Source organism: Talpa europaea (genome assembly GCF_964194135.1).
Source record: "Talpa europaea genome assembly, chromosome: 8".
Classification (NCBI taxonomy): domain Eukaryota; kingdom Metazoa; phylum Chordata; class Mammalia; order Eulipotyphla; family Talpidae; genus Talpa; species Talpa europaea.
The window spans coordinates 99,187,911-99,209,449 of record NC_140075.1 but is presented as its reverse complement, the minus strand read 5'-3'; the positions used below and the strand labels follow the sequence as shown (position 1 = coordinate 99,209,449).

General features: G+C 41.0%; 1 protein-coding gene across 4 annotated transcripts in view; it reads left to right on the top strand.

Annotated features, from left to right (window-relative positions):
- The window catches only part of NUMB (NUMB endocytic adaptor protein), a gene marked incomplete at both ends in the record, with an annotated part of 48,241 nt that extends 29,815 nt beyond the window's left edge, over positions 1–18,426 (top strand). For 2 of the 4 annotated variants that reach the window (XM_084240427.1, XM_084240426.1), the window contains 7 exons: positions 3,538–3,612; positions 6,115–6,255; positions 9,420–9,624; positions 11,380–11,673; positions 13,240–13,389; positions 16,665–16,811; positions 17,711–18,426. In XM_084240427.1, the coding sequence (XP_084096553.1) occupies positions 3,538–3,612; positions 6,115–6,255; positions 9,420–9,624; positions 11,380–11,673; positions 13,240–13,389; positions 16,665–16,811; positions 17,711–18,426 (1,728 nt within the window). The remainder of the gene's footprint in view (positions 1–3,537; positions 3,613–6,114; positions 6,256–9,419; positions 9,625–11,379; positions 11,674–13,239; positions 13,390–16,664; positions 16,812–17,710) is intronic. The other 2 variants (XM_084240429.1, XM_084240428.1) reach the window with 1 other exon arrangement.
- Between the last annotated feature and the right edge of the window lie 3,113 nt (positions 18,427–21,539).

Here is a 21,539-nt window from a genome sequence, read left to right as displayed (position 1 = left end):
TTTCTACATTTTGATGGTGCTCTATCCCTTTTACTTTTAATAGGGTCCCAATTTGAACGGTAAATTATATGACCACCGTGGGTCTAAACCTTTTACATATTATTAATTCATTTAATTCATTTAAATTAATTCATTTATTATTCATAATAATCCCATAGGGATTAACATCCTTACACATGTATGAAAACTGAAGCATAAAGAAGTTAAGTAATTTGCTTTTGGTCATACTAGTAAGTGACAACCAGAATTTAAACCCAGACAACAGCCTGGTTCCAAAATTTGTGGTCTGTGACACTATTCTGGCCCTGTCCTGTTATTCTAAATATTCACTGTCTTACTTTGACTGTCTACCATCCTCTCCAAGCAAGTCAAAGCAGGTAATCTCAGCTCCTTTTACCTAGAGTGAACTTATCTTTTATCTGGAGTGAGCGTCTTCAACTTGCCGCTCCCTCCTTTCCAAATTTGTCTTCATTTCTATTCCACCTCACTCCATCTCTCCATTTTTAGAAGGAATGTCCCTCTTTCTATCGAGAACTTGCATTTTAACCCCATCCCTTCCCACCTCATGGTGGACTCTGCTGTCTGAGTTACTCTTCTCTTTTTCTGGGCCTTCAGTCTCCATCTCTACACTGGCTTTCCCCATTCAGCATATAAGCATATCAATGCTGAAAGTATGTTATCACTCTTTAGAGAAGTTTTATAGTTGGGAGAAGTTTATTTTGTTTAAAATTTATTAAGTAATAATACAGTAATGATAATTGGCTACCAGTTACTTATTACTCTCCTTAACTTCCAGGTACTGTAAAAATCTCTGATCCTTTTAAAGATGAAGAAATGGAAGCTTGGAGAGCTATGTAACTTGCTTAGTTTATGTATAGTGCCACTAAATTCAATCCTCTACCAGTCCCTACTGCACAGAAGAGAGTATTTAATACTAATATACAGTCTTCTTGCTTTTCATTTACTTTTCAACTCATCCTAGTCTGACTAGTGTAGGTTCAGGGTCCTCCAGGGAAACAGACTATCATCTAGTTCTCTCTGTATATATTTAAATATCTTTATCTGTGGGGGAAGAATGATTCATTTTAAGAATTGGATTATGTGATTGTAGGGACTGCCAAGTCTAAAACCTGTAGGGCATGCCAGCAGGCTGGAAATTCAGGCAGAATTTCTTTTCTGTGGGAAAACTCCAGTGAAAACTTCAGTTTTGTTTCCATCAACTGGATGTGGCCCACCCAGATTTCCAGTACCAAAAGTCAATTGATTATGATGTTAATCTCATCTACAAAGTATCTTTACAGCAACATCTAAATTAGTATTTGAATAAGCATCTGGGAAACCATTTTCACATCTTTCCTTTATCACTTTACAACATTTGACATTTTGGGCTACACATTATTACCCTTCTCCCTTAATTTCAGTGATCCTAATGTCCCCATTCTCTCTGTTCCTTTTCTGATATTTCAAGGACTTCATCTCCCAGTTCTTTAATTAATGACATTCTCTCCTGTCATTGACCCTCTTATTAATGCCATGATTGATATTTCCAAATCTGAAATTCCATTATAGAATTCTTAGTGTCAGAACTAAATCCAATTGCCCTATTATACATCTCCCCCTAGATGTTGCAAACATCTCAAACTTTGTTTAAAATTAAAATCTTCTTCCTCCCCTCTCAAACTGGTTTTTGCATCTCTTCTGTTCCCTTAGTTTGCGGTACCCTCCTTCTATGTATCCAGTTCCCAAGCCAGGAATAAGAGAGGAATCCACAACTTGTCCTTTACATTTACCATTTGAGACTTTCTCATCTCCATCCCTGTTTCAACCAAGAGTGCTCAACCTTCACTTTCCCTCACATGGAATCTTGTGGTCTTCTGCCTCCTATCAGTCTCTTTCTACTCACTCTTCACTCCTGAACACTAATGCCAAAGTGATATTTTTAAAATGCAAATCTGTTCAATATGTTTGAATTACTCCTGTAGCTCCTGATTGCTCATAGAATTAAGATAGGATTTCTTAGCAGTCATACAAGTGCTTCCATGACTTTTTTCCTCCCACTCACCTGTCTTTCTGTCAAGCCTTGTTGAAATTTTTATAGAGCCAGACTTGCCATGTCCTGTGCTGCTGTTTATTCTGCATGCCAGGTCCCCTTCCTCTGTCACTCCCCTGCCTCCCTACGCACCCACTGGGGGAGAGGGAAGGATCTAGAAAAGTTACTACAGTAACAGTTCTATCTTCTCCTTTAAATAATAATCTCCTACTCCAACAAATCAATTTGGCCATGCCTCCTTTATGGCATTAATATATACATTGTTTTCTTCTCTACTACAGCACTCCTTACTGTATTATTAATATTATTTTTAAATGTCTGAGTGTCACCTTTCAATGGACTAGAAGCTCTTTGAGTATTCCCACTGCCTAGCATATAATAGGTTCTGATCAGATGTGTGGTGGTGGTGGTGATGAAAAGCCCAGAGTGGATCTCACAGTTCACTTAAATAAGGCTATGTCTGATACAGAGGCATCATTGGCATGGACACATGCAGAGAGAGGAATGTCTTCCTTGTTTGTCTCTTCCTAGAGGCTACTACTCCAACTTTTCAGACCTGATACCTTTTTATGTATATTTTTTTATCATGTTCTGATACCTGTTCTTAGCCTTCACTTTGTTTTTGTTTTATTTTGCTTGTATCCTTGGAGCAGTTAAAGAAAAAAAAAAAAAAAGAAGCTGTTAAATTACTACTGCAAACTCCCACTGTCACATTTTCATCTTATCACAGGAGAAATCATACATCAACTTACTCTTGTGATGCTTGTGTTCCAAAAGAAGTCTTTTCTTGATCAGTTAAAAAAATTCTCATAATAAAAATATCTTTTTCAATAGTTTTAAAATCCTTCTACATCCCCAAAATGTCTCTATACATTTAATGTTGAAAGTTAACCCAGTTCTGTGTTAATCTTGAGAGAAATGTTTTTTTTTTTAATTGTTACTAGGATAATGAATATTTTATGGGTCTTTAACATGAAAATTTCAGGTGACTGAGGGTCCTGCTACCCACATTGGGGTCAAAGGATAGCAGAGTGGCCAGCATCTCTACTAGACCTTTATGTTTTGTTCTACTCTAAATACACATGTAGAAGCTACTTGTGGTGTAACTCCTTATGTACTTAATATTTACCTGACGTAGTTTTCTTGATTGATTTTTTAAAATGGGTGAAGAATCTAGTTATGAATTCTTTGCCCTTTATGGAATGTGATATCTTGGTTTTGATTCCATCTGTCCCTCCCCTTAATTTCATCTTATTGTTTTGCATTGTGTTTCTGAATTAATGGCTTTGGCTTGTTTTTTCCTGAATGTTTCTGCAGTTTGGTTTGAGTTATCTGGCTTTGGGTACCCCTCCTGAACTTGGACTCCATCTGTACTTGTGACTCTTGGAAGGCAGAAGTCAGTGTTTTCTATGGAAGATGACCTTTTAAAAAATATTATTTATGTGTGTGTCTTTCCCCTCCCTTCCTTTTTTGGTTTCTCCTAAAAGACCGGGAAGAAAGCAGTGAAGGCCGTCCTGTGGGTTTCAGCAGATGGACTCAGAGTTGTGGATGAAAAAACTAAGGTAAAATTTTTATAAACGTAAAGGTTCTGCTCATATTTTTTTATCCCTGATGATCAAATGTAATGCCACTAAGCTGTGTGATATAGTCACGCTATATCCCATCACTGTGTCTGTACACAGTCTTCTGGGAGACTAGTTAATGTAGAGGAAGCCAGTTCAGTTAGTTTTACCTTATGAAAAATAGTTGTCTCAGCATTTCGCTGTACATGACATGGCATGTTTAGCATACTAAGTATTTGCATTTAATGTTAAGGTCTGAATTCAATTTTTGTTCTTCTACACACAAAAGTTTATCCCTACAAATTTCATGTAAAAGATGGACCGTTTAGTGCAGTTGAAAAAAAAATTGAGAGGATAACAGATCACATCTGAAATGTCTTCTTGTTCTGTAGTTAAAAATTATGTTTTTAACCTGCTATTTAACTAAAATCCCAATTTAAGTGAAATTTTAAGAAATAGTAATGGCTGTTTCTATTTGGCTATTTTTAAATGGCTAGAAAATTTTAAGAAATAGTAAATTGGTTAACTTGGAATCCGCACAATATCTAAAATCATAGGTAGCATTTTGCATTGGAGAGAAAGTGATCCGAAATACCTAAATAAGACTAGATACATAGACTCTGCCCTTAGAGAATATGAGGTATTATATAAGTACATTTATTTAACCATTCATTAATATTTCCTAAGAGACCTAAAGTCGAGAAATTTTAATAAGAAAGCAGTTTTAAAAAAAATTCAAATATTAGAGGAAGGGAAAGAAAGTCTGGCAAGTAGTGAAGAGCAGTTTGGGTGGATAACTTATCTGATAGATTTTAAGTGATTGAATAAGATTCTAAGTGATTGAATACTGCTTCATTTTGGTTCTTTTGATTTTCCATGTAAAGCCTTTTAAAGTTCAAGAGCTGCAGCAGTCTAAGTGTAGATTACTTATTGTTGCTAACAAAAGCCATTTTAATTGACTTATTTTTAAGGGCTTTTTTGGCTTTCATTAATGTTTGGATGAAATTTGTATGTGGGGGCTATATTTTTGTTTTATGCCATGGTTAGAATGTGTTGTAGCCCTCTGGTGGCTACTTAGGCTACTGACATTAAAATTAATTTACTTTTCTGCATTAAGTGATAATACTAATTGGTGGCTTATCTCCCTTGGATCTATCATGAATGGAGAAGAAATTTTGCATTGTGTGTATTCTACAAAGGGTTAATGTTCATAATCTATAAAGAACTCCTATGCATCAATAAAAATTACAAGTAATCCTAAAGACTTGCAGAGCCACTTTATTAGAGGCAATTTATAGTATCAAGGTCATGCAAAATAAAATAACAATGAACCACCAGAATTGCATAATTTAAAAAATAACTGGCAGGCTTATAGAGCAAAAGGAATTTTTTTAATATTTATTTATTTATACAAGAACCGGGGCATAGGCCAGATGCTCAGGAGGGTGAAAGGATTCACCGGAGACAGAGTGGGGAACAGAACAGGCAGACTGAAGAAACACACTGCTGAGGGGAGCAGCAGGCGAGACAGGAGAAGTCTGCTTTGCCATGTGGGATTCTCGCCGGCTGGTTGGAATCGAACCCACGCCACAAAGGCTGTGGACAGCCTCACAGTGCAGTGCTGAACCACCTACGCCACCAGAGAGGCCTCAAAAGGAATTCTTATAATGATGCTTTATAAAACCTATTTTGTTTGATTGTGTGTTTTAGCAATTACAGCCCCAGCTCAGCATCTAGGGATTGTAGGCCATTGGAATAGCACGTAGAAGAGCCTCGGCCTCTCAAGATTTTTAAAAACAGGGCCTCCCCGGTGGCACAGCGGGTTGAGCACAGCACTGTGAAGCAGTCCACGGCTTCTGCAGTGCGGGTTCGATTCCCAGCCAGCCAGGGAGATTCCCACATGGCACGGCAGACCTCTCCTGTTGCGCCAACTGCTCCCCTCAGCAGTGAATTTCGGTCACCTGCCTGTTCTGCTCCTCGCTCTGTCTCTGGTGAATCCTCTCACCCTCCCACACGTCTGGCCTGTACCCCAGATCTTGTATAAAAATAAATAAATCTTTTTAAAAAAAAAAAAGATTTTTAAAAACATCTTGAGTAACCTTGCCACTCAGCAAGTATAGAAACAAAGTCAAACTCAAAATTAAATGGCCTATAAGTTAACAAATATATAGAACTATCCTGGGAATTAAATATATGGAAATTGGATTGAATATATTGATTACAAGTATTGTCAAATTGAACATGGACTGTGCCAAGATAAAACGGGCATTAACAAGCATATGTTTTAAAACATGAAGTTGAGATGAGGGAGGCTCTGGGCAAAAGTGCACCTTGGGCATGTCCTGTTATATTTTCAGTATTCAAAATGCTGGCCTCAGCGCTAGCTTTTCCATAGCCTCATGGCAGTAGATGGAAGAACTCTCTTATGAAATAAACAGCCTATGTTTCTTCTGAGAAACTTGAATAACATCTCATAAGTCCTTTGTGCTTCCCTTTTTCCAGGACCTCATAGTTGACCAGACAATAGAAAAAGTTTCTTTCTGTGCCCCAGATAGGAACTTTGATAGAGCCTTCTCTTACATATGTCGTGATGGCACCACTCGGCGCTGGATCTGTCACTGCTTCATGGCTGTTAAGGACACGGTGAGTCCAAAGTATGGATTGCATCATGTGAGCCTCCTTCCTGGTTGACTCAGCCAAGCACTTTCCACTGCATTTTTAACAACTGTAAGCTGTTATAGCACTTGGAAGTACCTAAACCAGCCTGCTTTTACTCCTTTAATTCAAGTAGTTTGCACTCTTGGTATGAAGGTACAAGATGATTGTCTGAGAGCCAAGGTCACTAGAGGAAAGTAAAAGTGCTCTGGTGATGGTAACTGCTAACCTTTATTTGAAACTTCATTATTAGGACTGTTTTCAGGATTCTTTATCTGTTTGCTGATATGTCTGAGTAGAAGATCTGTCATGGTTGGAAGGTACTTATACATTTATTTGTAAAGGAGACTACTACAATGAAAGAACTGAGTTAGAGTATATTTTCAATTAAAAAATAAAAATGTTAGGGTCTCTCCAGTAGCGCAGCAGGTTGAGCGCCGCCCTGTGAAGCTGTCTGCAGCCTCTGCAGCGCGGGTTTGATTCCTGGCCTGGCCAGGGAGAAACCCACATGGCGTGGCAGACCTCTCCTGCCTCTCCTGCTGCTCCCCTCAGCAATGTCTCTGGTCCATCAGCCTGTTCTGCTCCCTACTCTGTCTCTGGTGAATTCTCTCACCCTCCCGCGCCTCTGACCTGTACCCCGGGTTCTTGTATAAGTAAATAAATCTTTTTAAAAAATTTTAAAAACAAAAAAAAATAAAATGTTAAATTATGGCCTCCCTGGTGGTGCAAGGGGTTGGGACACAACCTATGAAGCTATCCGCAGCCACTGCAGCATGAGTTAAATCCCCTGCCAGGGATTTACCCACATGGCGCAGCAGACCTCTCCTGACTCGCCCGCTGCTCCCCTCGGCAGTGTATTTCAGTCAGTTTGTCTGTTCTCTTCCCCTCTCTGTCTCTGGTGAATCCTCTCACTGCTCCTCCTGACCTGTACCCCAGTTCTTATGCGCATAAGTAAATAAATCTTTTTTAGAAATGTTAAATTATGGCACAAAGAGCTATGTTAGAAATTAGTGGAAATGTTTTTGTTTAAAAATAGAAAATAATTTGTCATCCTTCATGTAAATGACCCAAAATGGACATGAAAAATAAGTCTCTTAGATGATGATAATCTAAACTTTAGCATAGCATTGAGTGTATACAATCTCTTAGTTTTTAAAAATCCAGACAGAATAAGATAGTATAGCCAGTCATGAAGACTGCAACTCAATAAATTCTTGCAAAATTTAACCTGAAAGGGAAATGGTGGCTGTGCTCTAAAACTAACTGAAAGTTTTTTGGTTTTTTTTTTTTTTTAAAGTTTTTTGAGACAGTGGTATAGATATTAAGAGCTTAGGCTCTGTGTCACATCTGGGTTCCAGTCATGGTTTTGGTTATTTGGGGCAGGGTGCAAGTTATTTAACATTCTCAAAGTATTAATATCTACTTTTATAAGATGGAGTTAACAGCTGGGAAGACTGAATTAGATAATCAATATATGCACTCAGTGCATAGACTCTGGCCCATGTTAACTGCCCCCAGAATGATTGCTAATATTTTTCAAGCTGTGCCTTCTTGGTGTGGTATTGGTGCTTTAAGAATGAGCTGTAGTAACTATACTTTCTTCCTCAGACTCTCAGATCTTAGTAAGCTGCATAGTGGTATATTTTTCTATTACTGTACTCATAAAATACAGAGTTAAGAGTGCCCCTATATTAATTTAAAAATCATTTTATTTTCAAATTACAGCCTTTAGGCTATTTTGATCTCCTAGACCCAGTGGTTTGCCTATACCTGAATCACCAGGAGGACTTGTTAAAACATTGTTGGACTCCACCCCCAGAGACTTTCATTCAGTGGGTCTGGGGTAGACTTGAGGAGGCTTTCTCCAAGAACTTCTGCTCTAGACCTAAGAAAAATAAGTTTTCTTGACTTGCAGTTCTGTTCTTACAATAGAGCTGTATTCACATGCAAACAATTTCTAAGATTATTTTGTACACCTTTCTCCAATTTCATACTTCAGTGCCTAACCTCATTGTATCCACTAAGTAGGTAGTGGAGACTCATGTGGATTCATAAAAAATATTTCTCAGACTTTAAAATAAGCAATCATGGGAAATCTTAGCGACAAAAAGCATTTTAAACATTACCTCTCCTTATGATATCTGATACTAGCCAATAAAGTCTAGTAAAACTGTTCAGAGCCATATGTAGGAGCAGCTGCCTACCTGATGTGATTTTGTAAAAGCCTCAGAGGACTCCTAGTTCTCAAATGTCTCACTATAAAGGATGCCAACTATTACTTTATCATCTCTTTTTCACAACTAGGAATATGGTTTCAAATGCAGATAAATCTAGTTTAAAAAAAAGTAATCCATGACTTTATTAAGTTAACTCTAGGTGATCCTGTGTATGTTTAAAACAATATTTAGTCTATGTAAATCCTCCTCTCCCCACTCCCAAACAAATATACTTTTTTTCTGTTTAAATCCTTTATAAACAGAGCATGTGGATGAACACATCCTTTAACTTTTGCCTGTACATGGTTAGGAGGTTGAGGTGGGGGTTAGAGAGAGCTGGAAGAAGGGAAGATATGGGAAAAATCAAAGAGCATTGAGGGCCTGGAACAGGGCAAGTTGCTTGGGGTTAGAACATTCAGCATTGAAGTTGTATTTATTTACCTGAAGTTGTACATTTGCTCTTTTTGTTCCTAGACATGTTGACAGCATATTTCAGCTACTGAAATGTGCCCTCCCTTTCCAGTGGTTTCTTAGAAGTTCTTGGTAAATATTTCCACTATTCCCCTAAACAGCACGTAGAGGTTTTGTGTCAAAGTTTAGGGCTTAGAATCTTGAGTAGCGTCTCCTACTCTGGAGGTCAGAGCTAATGTGACCGGGGAGCCTGACGGATCTGGAGGTCTCAGTAGCTGCTGTAAAGCACAGGTTGCTGATGGTTACTTTCCCCAATTCTACTACAGTAAAAGAGCATAAGCATTACCTAAGGTAATTTATTTATTTAAATTTATTTAGTGCGTTAATATATTAAAATATAATTTTAAGCTGAAATTCCCAACATTTTGCTTTGTGTGAAAGCAGGCTTACTTGTATGTCAAGCTAATTTGTAATTGTTGGTGATGGTAGCCCTAAAAAAGTGTCTCAAACCTCTGTTATATACAGGGAGAAAGACTGAGCCATGCAGTCGGCTGTGCTTTTGCAGCCTGTTTAGAGCGTAAACAGAAGCGGGAGAAGGAATGTGGAGTGACTGCTACTTTTGATGCTAGTCGGACCACTTTTACAAGAGAAGGATCATTTCGTGTCACAACAGCCACCGAGCAAGCAGAAAGAGAGGAGATTATGAAACAAATCCAAGATGCCAAGAAAGGTACAATCCTGTTTTACCACAATGTGTGTTTATTTAACATGTTTTTCCACAACAGGCTAATAGCTTGAAGCTATTAGTGCAGTCTTTCTCACAAAGAGAACCTTTAGCAGTATATGCAGACCTTAAGAGCAAAGCTGGAAGTCTAAACAAAATCCCTTCCTATAGAGTAGCCAGTTTGGTGGCTTCAAGCATGTTTACATTTTCCAATACATTAAGCCATCTGGGAAGTAAAGACTGAAGTTGAAAAAACTGCAAAGACATTCACACCCCTACTACTCCCCTCCCCCACAGACACACACAAACCATTGTGTTTAAAAACAAAATGGGGAAGGCCTATCTCCTAGAACAGATTTTCAATTTTGAGGCATCTGATTTTTGTGTGAAGCAAAATGCCATCAAGGACCTACATCTTAACGGAAGAAGTAAAGTCCCAGGTGTAGGCTCAAAAGATCTACCCATTTTGATGTTGGTTGCAAATATACACAGTGGTTTCACAGTTATACTCCTCTTACTAGATTATTGCTGTTTCCAGAGCTTTAGTGAAAAAATTCCATAGATTTTGAAAAGCTAGCCTTTAACTCTTTTTCCTATAGCCCTGTTAATTTTGCAGAATGTGAGTTTTTTCAAGTGTATGCAGCACCGCATAGCAGAAATGCCTGTACAAGCATTAAAGTTGCTCAGGAGCCTGTTGACTAAGCTTGGGTGAGGGTTATTTTAGAACTGATAGGACTTGGGGAAAATGCTTTGCATTCTTGCATATCCTAAGGTTGAAACCAACAAAAAATATTGGAATAAAGCTGTTCAATTTAAATGTACATTAATATAACATTGCTAATTTTTTACTGTATCCTTTTAGTTGTAAGACAGCCACCTTAGATAACATCATTAATGTGGATTTAAATAGCCCCAATTTTTAAGTCAAAAAAATACATGTTTTATTTGAAATTCAATTATTGGTGGTAATTTTTCATCTTACAAACATTTATGTTAAGATGCCAAAGAATAGAAAAATGTTCTCTTTAATAGAAAATTTAATATGTATAGCTATTTAATGTGTTTCAGTGATTTTTAGACTAGAAGCATATTCTTCAATATCACAGCATAATATGCATTGCTATAAACAGCAACTAGAAGAGAGGTTAAATCCTAGCATCTGCAAAGGATTGTGAGGGGAGGGATGTAGAGATTTACTTCAGTCAGAATGGGACTCAACTGGTGCTCACATGTATTTGTATTTAAGTTTAATTTACATTAAGAATTCATAGGTACTGTTTTTTAAAAAATTGTTTCAGAGTCCTCAATTATGAATCACTGCATGATAATCAGAAATCTGTTATGTCTTAGTAGATGTCCCATGTGACATGTCAGAGATAATAAAACCCTTTATTTATCTGAAAAATAGGAGATCTGAGATTTGCTTCTAACTTGTCTTTTGAAAGACATTGGGAAAGAAATGGGTAAAAAGACTTAGGATTATTATTATTAGTATTATCATCACTTGATAAAGTATTATCATCACTTCCACTAGCTGCCACTCTCTCTGAGGCTGGTTGATGCTAGTATCTTATATCTTTTCCCACGGAGAGAAAACTAAGTTCCCTAGAAGGGGAACATGAATCTTTAATTTCTTTTCAACAAATAGGTAACAGAACCATGATGGGAATTGCTAGGAGGAGGGTATTTGAGTTCCTAGGCTTGGTAAACTCAAATTATTTGAAAACATTACTAAGTTCCTCTTTCTCTTACTTTCTTGAGCTGAAACAGATAAGACAGTTGTTGGTTCATCAGTGACCCCTGGCAACACTGTCCCATCCCCGTCCTCTCCCACTTCTCCCACTTCGGATGCCACTCTATCTCTGGAGATGAACAACCCTCATGCCATCCCACGCCGGCATGCTCCGATTGAACAGCTTGCTCGCCAGGGCTCTTTCCGAGGATTTCCTGCTCTTAGCCAGAAGATGTCACCCTTTAAACGCCAGCTCTCCCTGCGCATCAATGAGTTGCCTTCTACTATGCAGAGGAAGACTGATTTCCCCATAAAAAATGCAGGTAATGCTTGTACGCCTGACTCGCTGTATGTGCCAGCACTGAAGTATTATCATCACTTCCAGTAGAAACATTCATCCCATCAAACTAGCTGCCACTCTCAGGCTGGTTGATGCTAGTATCTTATATCTTTTCCCACTGAGAGAAAACTAAGTTCCCTAGAAGGGGAACATGAATCCTTAATTTCTTTTCAACAAATAGGTAACAGAACCATGATGGGAATTCCTGGCCTGAGCTAGAAGATGTATGGTTTGTTCTGGTGGAAGTGTACTTCCTCCTAACTAACCTGCTTCCAAACATCAAGGGTCTCAAGTTGCCATTCTTATTCTGCCATTTGGGACCCAACAGGGAATTAATTAAAAAGGCTTTGGAAACGCATCCAGTTAAATAGCATTACTGTCAGATGTACCAGAAGAAATAGGTAAGTGCTCATTGTCCTGTGAATGGCTGACTCCACAGGGAGGAAACTCTAAACGGGTCTCCTTATAAATCTAAGATCTGTTGTACATTAAAGACAGTGGGTTTCCTCACACATATTCATTACCTTTCAGAACTGCCACACAGGCCTTTGTGTGGCCTCTCTACAACTGAGCCAGTCCTGGTAGCTCTAGCCTCATCATAAGATCCGGAGCTAAAGTGTCAGATGTGGTCATTGCTTTTATTGGGCCCTGTTTTAGTTCATTCTGAGACATGCCAGTGCTGTCAAGCTGGTACTATAACAAAATATGAGGAATAGGGCACTCCTGCTGATGGTGGTGGAAAAGTACAGTGTTTAGTCTGTTGCTTGATGAAACTAGGACTAAAGAACAGCTGGACTAGATGATTACTGAGGGTCTTTCCAGCTCTCAACGCCTATAAAAACCTAAAATCTTGATGCTTCAAGTATCTTGTTTTTAATCTCCTTCTGGGGCAGATGAGGAAACAACTTGACAGTTGTGCAAAGTTTCAGCAGAAATAACAGGCTTCTTCAGTGACACCGAAGTATTGCAGAGTTGGTATAAAGCACAAAGGCTCAAGGGTCCTGGATCTCAGTTTACATTTAACTTATCACAACTCGTATACTTGTATATTGGAGAAAAATAAGAGTGATGACATTGGCATAGCTTATTACTGAGAAAAAAAAAAACTAGGTATCCACTGGTTGACTCATTTTCTGAGAGAGTTACTTTATGGTACAGAACTTAATCAGACCACAGCCTTGGAAACTGGTTGGAAGACAGACATGTTGCAGATGTCTTCCAGAAAGATCTGATTAGCCAAACAGCTTGGCACAGAAAGAGAACACCAAGTTTTCAAGAGTGTCATAGGGGAGGATATAAAGAAGTTTGGAGATTTGCAAGAAAGGCATGTAGACCCTAGTACATGAATTGCTGACATTTTATACCTTCCCATCTGAAAAGTCAATGGAATAATAGACTAAATTTTTTGAAGCTGCCTTTTAGCTCCATCTGATAATTGAGCTGTTTCCTCCCACAAATAAAAGATGCAGTATAAAATGTCACTTTATGACATACTGTTATATTTCAGGATTATTCTGTTTGTCTGGAGCAATTTTCTGTTGTCTTACAGTACCAGAGGTAGAAGGGGAAGCGGAGAGTATCAGCTCCCTTTGCTCACAGATCACCAATGCCTTCAGCACACCCTCCGAGGATCCCTTCTCATCAGCCCCAATGACCAAACCAGTGACAGCAGTGGCACCACAGTCTCCTGCCTTTCAAGGTTGGTGCCCTCTCAGCCTGTTCACTGTTCTCTTTGAAACTGGTGCTTTTATGATGCTGGCATCCTGCGCTTCCTAAGAGCAGGTCAGACCCATAAACTTCTCTGTTGATAATGTCTTAGATTTAATTTCCTCTTGGACAGTGTCTGTGTTTTGCTCTGCCTCCTGTTTGCTGAGAGTTTACATTTGTCATTTTGCATGTACTTACCCACCTTCCATCCCATTCTATTAGGAGTTTGTATAGTCCCAACTCATTGCATTATAAACCACTCATCTGTTAACAGTCAGTATCCAGCCAGCTCTCAAAAACAGTCATCAGAGTTGGTTCTAGCATTATGCTTGCCTTGCTTAGGGTTCTCAACCCAGGGTGATTTTGCCCCCTCAGGGGAAAAAATGGACATCCATTGTCTGGAGAAATTTCTGGGTTTTATAATTTGGGGTGTGGATGGGGTTTGCTACTGTTATCTGGGTAGTGACCAGGAATGCTACAAAATGCTTCTATGCACAGGACAGCTGCCCTCACAACAAAGAATTATGCAGCCCACCATATCAGTAGTGCCAAGGTTGGGAAGACCCTTCATGAGAGGCTCATAATGAAAAGGGCACTCCTCTTGGCTTTTCAGTTCATCTTTTATAATGAGTATCTGAAAATTTGCCTTTGTGATACCAAAGAGTTACTAAAAGTTGTATTCAGAGATACTGAGCTAACAGTTGATATTGACTCAGAGGTCAGCAAATAGTTTATATAACTTGACTTATAGGCTTTTTTAGAATTTGAGCTCCTATAGTTGGTGTTTCTTCATTTATTTTGAGAGAGAGTTCAGGAAAGATTGTTTTAGAGACAGTTCCCTTCTTTTATTGGAGGAAACTACTACATGCTTTCCCTCTAGAAAGTTTCTTTTTTAAAAAATAATAAACCTTTATGGTCATGTGTACCAAATGACTAAATCCCATATAACAAATATTTGTAATACTAAAAGGTACAATTTATCAAGTACTTAGCAGAGTGCCTGCTACATCATGGCAAGGATTCCCATCTCCAGAAAAACCCTTTGAGACAGACATTACAAATAAGGAAAGATGAGGCCCAGAGAGGTTAAGTAAATGGCCTAAATTGCACAGCCAGGAATTTTTTTTTTTAAAGATTTATTTTATACAAGAATTGGGGTACAGGGGCCTCCCCGGTGGCGCAGCGGTTGAGCGCTGGGTTGCGAAGCTGCCCGCGGCCTCTGCGGCGCCGGTTCGATCCCCGGCTGCTCCCCGGCCACTGGAGGAGGGTCCCACATGGCGTGCAGACCTCTCCTGCCGCCCGCTGCTCCCCTCAGCAGTGTACTGTGGTCCTTCTACCTGCTCTGCTCCCCGCTCTGGCTCTGGTGAATTCTCTCACCCTCCTGTGCTTCTGACTGTACCCAGTGCATGTATAAACAAAACAAACAAACAAACAAATAAATAAATAAAACATGCCTGTATTAAAAAAATAATAATAATTTAAAAAAAAAAAAAAAAAAAAGAATTGGGGTACAGGCTAGATGCGTGGGAAGATGAGAGGACCCACCAGAGACAGAGCGGGGAACAGAACAGGCAGGCTAACGAAATACACTGCTGAGGGGAGCAGCGGGCTGGGATCGGACCAGCGCTGCAGAGGCTGCGGACAGCTTCGCAGCGCGGCGCTCAACTGCCTGTGCCACCAGGGGAGGCCCAAATTTTTTTTTTAAGATTGTTTATGCATACAAGAGCTGGGGTGTAGGCCAGAGGTGTGGGGCAGGGGGTGTGGGGGGGACGGGAGTGCTAGTGAGAGGATTCACCAGTGACAGAGTGGGGAGCAAAACAGGTGGATCAACTGAAATACACTGCTGAGGAGAGCAGCAGGCAAGACAGGAAAGATTTGCTGTACCATGTGGGTCACCTCCCTGGTGAGGGATCAAACTCATGCTGCAGTGGCTGCAGATTGCTTCATAGTGCTAAGACTTAATCTCTTGCACCACTAGAGAGGCCCCTGCACAGCCAGGATTTAAATCCAGATATTTGTGAATATAGTATCTGTTTATTACATTCTCTTGACCTCGTGACTGTATACTACAAGGCAATGGTATACAAAACTGAATAGTACAGGGGCCTCCCTGGTGGCACAAGGCATTAAGTCTCAGCACAATGAAGCTATGCACAGCAGACCGCTCCTGTCTCGCCCACTGCTCCCCTCAGCGGTGTATTTTAGTCAATCTGCCTGTTCTGCTCCCCACTCTCTCTGGTGAATCCTCTCACCTCCTCCCCCACACCTCTAGCCTATATATACCCCAGTTCTTGGATGCATAAATAAATTAAATCTTTAGAAATAAAAAGTCTTTAAAAAATAACTGAATAGTAGTACAAAGTCCTTTCTGTGCCTTTTAAGGAGCTCCAAGTCTGTGGGTGAGCTAAATTTTAGACAAGACCTGGGTAAATAGTACCAACACCGTAAGCGCAGTTGCCCAGTCCCAAGAGGGAATGACTTTAGTCAAAGGCAGGGGACAGTGCCTGCTTGATTGCTCTACTAAATACAGTACTCGATACAATAGAGGTGGGCTCAAAAGATACACTCAGCTCATGGATGGAGATGGAAGGGATAATGCTATGTGAAATAAGTTAAACAGAGAAAGATAAATATAGGATGGTGTCACTAATATGTAGAATATAAAGTAACTATAAACTAAGAGTCAGATAAAGACAAGCTTAAAAATGAACGCTGGTAGCTGACCAAGGTGGGGAGTAGTGGAGGAGTGTTAAGAACAAGGCTATACCAGCCTTTTGGAGGGCATGAAAGAATTAAATGAGATGAACCACACTAACGTACTGTCAACATAGTGCCTAACACATAATAAAGGAATCATTATATTATTGTTGGCATAAAATGATCTGGAAAAATGGTAGAAGAGCAAAAAGCTTTACCTGTCAATACATCATTATGCCAAAGGCTAAACCTATATCTGCTTGTAAGACAGAGCAGCTCTGTTCAACTTAATTTGAAATTATTTTCCAGGCTTTATTTCCTCTCTCCCAGTGTGCGTATTTTCCTAGTGTAGTCATTTGACCTTATCAGTACAGCCATTTTAATTACTACTTCTAATTCCCTCTGGCAAAAGGTTTGCGTATCTATGGCAAGATGGCATGCTAATCCCAACACAACTTTCTGTCTTATCTGTTCCACTGGTATTGCACATTGGCCTGACTACCCAGCTCCAGCATTCAGCTGTACTCCCCGATGAATTAACTCCATTGATGTTGTCTGCTCCCATTGTAGCTAATGGCACTGACTCAGCCTTCCATGTGCTTGCTGCTAAGCCAGCCCATACTGCTCTAGCACCCGTAGCAATGCCTGTGCGTGAAACCAACCCTTGGGCCCATGCCCCTGATGCTGCTAACAAGGAAATTGCAGCCACACATACGGGTAAGGTGGCCACAGATGGTGGTGAGGATTCTGGGATCAGATAAGTGACCCTGGTTCAAAAATCAGCCATTTACCAGAGTGGGAATCAGGGAGGAATCCTATTGGGAAAAGTATGTTCCCTCCTGGAAATAAATCTCATCTACCAAATGTTAAGAACACATGGTGAAGAAGAGAAACTAAATAGAGGTTAGACTGCTAGGTCTTAGGTCACAGAGCAGAACTACCCAGGAGCTTTAATAAAACACAGACTTCTGAGCCTCACCTGGAGAGTCTTACCATTGGATTTGGAAATGGGCATGCCCATCGGAAGAGGGGACCCTGCCCCCTGCAATGAATGGCAGGCCTATAAAAAAAAGTAGTTTGTGTTTCTGTACATTCTTGTTTTCTATAAGGAACACCAGTTAGCTATAAAAACAAAAAATTTTTAAATAGTAATCAAGGCAAGTCATACCAGAAAGACAAAAGGTATGTGGCAGCCAGGCGCGGGCCACAGGGACTGCACCAAGTTGCTCATTGTTTTTTTTTTTTCCTGTGCTGTTAGGTGAATGACGCTGGGCCCTTTAGATCGTGGGCAGACTGGTTTCTGGTCTGTGGATGAGCCACAGCAACAGAGAGGGGCTCTGATGCCAGCCACTGCCTTGGTCCATGCAGTTGAGCCACTAGACCTGGGCTCTGGGATGGCTGAGACAGCAGCATGGTCTGACAGGTTCTTTTTTATCCTACCACGAAACTTCCTCAGCTGGTAATAAGAGACTTTCCTGGTAATAAGAGACCCATCAAAAGCATAGAATGTGCCCTAGGGGGACTTGTTCCACACGTTAGGATCATTCAAATAACTAAGGTCACCAGGAGAATGAAACCTCTAATGACTCTGTCTCTCTTCATCTTGTTGATTCCAGGGACCGAATGGGGTCAATCTTCTGGTGCTGCTTCTCCAGGTCTCTTCCAGGCGGGCCACAGACGCACTCCATCTGAGGCTGACCGCTGGTTAGAAGAGGTGTCCAAGAGCGTGCGGGCTCAGCAGCCCCCGGCCGCGGCTGCCCCTCTGCAGCCAGTGCTCCAACCTCCTCCACCCACTGCCATCGCCCAGCCAGCTCCGCCTTTCCAGGGGAATGCATTCCTCACCGCTCAGCCCGTGCCAGTGGGTGTGGTCCCGCCCCTGCAGCCAGCCTTTATCCCTGCCCAGCCCTATCCTGTGGCAAACGGGATGCCCTATCCAGCCCCTAACGTGCCTGTGGTGGGCATCACTCCCTCCCAGATGGTAGCCAATGTGTTTGGCACTGCAGGCCACCCTCAGGCTGCCCACCCCCATCAGTCTCCCAGCTTGGTCAAGCAGCAGACATTCCCTCAGTATGAGACGAGCAGTGCTACTGCCAGTCCATTCTTTAAGCCTCCTGCTCAGCACCTCAATGGTTCTGCAGCTTTCAATGGTGTAGAAGAGAGCAGGCTGGCCTCGGGAGACAAGCACACAGAGGTTCCTGCAGGTACCTGCCCCGTGGATCCTTTCGAAGCCCAGTGGGCTGCATTAGAAAGTAAGTCCAAGCAGCGTACTAACCCCTCCCCCACCAACCCTTTCTCCAGTGACTTACAGAAGACATTTGAAATTGAACTTTAAGTGGTTCCTATGGCTTATGTATTTTGACCATACTTAGGCAAGGATGGGGGTGGAGGTCCAAGGAGCAAAGGGGATGTGTTCCTTATCAGTATGCTTTTTACTAATCCCAAAGGGCATATCCAGGCACAAAGTACAATGAGGGGAGATTTGGAAAATCAATCAGAGAAAACCATTCCTAGAGAAGAGTTATCTTACAGTTAGGCTAAAGAAATCAAGGTATTGTTGCCCTCTGTCCCCTCCTCCTTCCTCAGCCCCTTACAAATCTCTGGCAACAGAGAGGCAGATGTATCTCAACAGGAACCTGTATTCAAAGCACATTTACTGGAACATAAAACAACGGGAAGCAAAATGATCTCCCTTGTCTTTCAGGCCAGTCACCTGCCTCCTCTTGGTACTGGCCTGTCATAGAGATCAAGGACAGGGGAGGCCTGTGCTTAGGCAGGAAGAGAGGCAGGCTTTGCTACCAGAATTCCCAGGAGGGCACAGCAGCAGCCGCCCAGCAGAGCTATATTTTAGGGGTAAATTTGAGCTTCCATTTTGAATAACAGAATAAATATTATAAATATATATAAAAAAGCCAAAATCTTTATTTTTATGCATTTAGAATATTTTAAATAGTTCTCAATATTAAAAAGTTGTATGAGGTGTAAGTAATCTTGCCAAAGGTAAAAGGGTTAGGTGTAAGAAATTGTACATAAGATTGATTTATCATTGATGCCTATTGCGGTAAAAAGGGCAGGCTAGACGTTGCAGACAGGATCCCTAGCTTATTTGGTGTCGTCCATTGTAAGTAGCGCATTGCAACACAATCATGCTTATGACCAGTACAGTCACTAGGGTGTAGTTTAAATAAAGAAAATGAAAGAGCAGTATTGTCCTGGTTTTAAACCAGTGAAATTCTAATATTTTAATGGAATCAAGCTAAATATGCTCTATAGAAAATATGTATTTTCTTTTATGTATTGCTACATTTTCCTTACGTTAATCCTTTAACACTAAGGTGACAATGACATAATCATAGACGGGAATGCAGGTTACTGTGTTGGTTTGTCATGTGGGTCTTGGTGAGTTTTGTTTTGTTCTTTGTTCCCACGCATTTAGTGGGAATGAAAATCCGGGTTTTACTAGCTGTGTGTGTCCCTGTCTGCCCTTCCTGTGTGCAGAGTGCCCCATTGCCAGTTGCTGCCACTTGACCTCTGGTAACGACATGAGATCCCATCTCATTTTTACTTTTGAACGTTGGCCTTACAATCAAATGTAAGTTATATATATTTGTACTGATGAGAATTTATAATCTGCTTTAACAAAAATAAATGTTCATGGTAGAAGCCTTTGCCCATGAAGGGCTGCTCTGTTCCCCTTTTCTTTATTAGCAAGTGAATACTTTTAGTTCTTGTTGGTTTTGGTGTCCATTTTGCTGCTACTGATCTCAGATAGTTCAGAGGCTAGAATATCTTTTATCGGGACTAGTGTATTCTAAAATTAATATTTTATTTATACTTTTAGGCTTCGGTTGATCCTGAGTACACCTCTAACATCAGACTCTTGCTACTTAAAGTGTGGTCTGGAACAGCAGCCTGGACTTGACTGACCAGGAGCTGATTAGAGATGCCAAATCTTGCCAAATCTGAGCCCCACCCCAGACCTAGTCAGAGCCTGCATTTGAACAAGATGCTTATGCTGAGAAGCCTGGACTGGAGCACTGATTAGATCCATATTAGAATTACCTGAGGAGCTTTTAAAATCATCATGCCTAGCCCACGCTTGAGCGCAAGTAAATCAAAATCTCTGGGGAGATTTCTCAGCTTTTAAAAAGTTCCCAGCATGGAAGAGGATTGAGAACCACTATTCTAGAGTGAATCCCACCTCTAACCTTCTTAGCTCACTCTTTTGTGACTAGTTCTAAGAAGAGTTCGCTAACCTCAACCTTACTTTCTGAGGTGGGTTGCCAACTGGCCAAATACTGAATTAATTTAAAATGTGGGGAGTCTTACTTTCTAATTTCTATAGCAAAACTCGCCATACTAAATGAAAGGGGATGTTCGTTGTTTTTTTTTTTAATGAAAGAAAAAAACTCATTGGTGAGAAGCCGACCAAGCACTATCACTCACCCATGATGCAGTCGCTCTCTTTTCCAGCCAGTGTGTTGGTATTAAGTCACCTTTCAGAGCTTTAGCCCCTATAATGCCTGTCTTTCCTGTGTCCAAGAATAACCTTTGTTGCTAGGCCCTGTCAGTCCTCTGGAGGCTGCGTAAAGGTTGAAATGGAAAGGTACTCAGAAGCTTGTGAAATCGCTATTACATTGCCCTCCTCCCCACTGGCACCCCAGTCCTACTGATGCTGTATTTAGTAAGTCTGGTTTTTATCTGGCAACAAACATTTTGCTTCACAGATTCCTACTTGAGGAGGAGAGGCTCCTCCATAGCCGCTGTACAGAGCAGACCCATCAGCTCGATCCAGGGGTGATGACCCTGCGGCCAGGCTGCGTGTATCAGCCTCAGGAGAAGGGCTTCCTGGTGAGAGTAAGGAGCTTTTCCGGTTCTTTTGTGCTCAGATAATAATGCAACTGCTGCTCTTTTATCCCCAACCCCTATACTGAGCCTTATCTTCCACTTTGCTGCATGCTTTCACAAACATGCTGTTATTAACCGTGAGCACAGGTGGGCAATGTTGCTGAACTGCCTACAAGGGTGAGAGACACCATGGCAATGGGCCCTGGTTTGATCCCAGATGACAAGATCTAGTTCTAGCAAGGATTGTTTCCCTGGCACAGCAGAAATGCCTGTTCCCTGGATGAGATAGATATTAACTTTGAACCCACTGCCTCCCCACCCTTACAGCTTGCTTTCAAACAGTGAACTGGTCCTATGTAACAAAATCTATAGAGGGAATTGTAAAGGTTGTCCTTACTCTTGACAACTCAACAGTCCCCTGTGGCACCAACTCCTAGATACAGAGGAGCTGCTACTGGTTCTGCTGAGGTCAAACCCTTGGGAATGGGGAGAGCTGAAAGGGCCAGGGCCTCCAGAAGATGACTGCCTTCATCAGCCAGAGAAGAGAGGGCGAGAGTCCTCCGCCCCAGCCCTGAGCTGTTTGGGGGCTGAGGCCTGCTT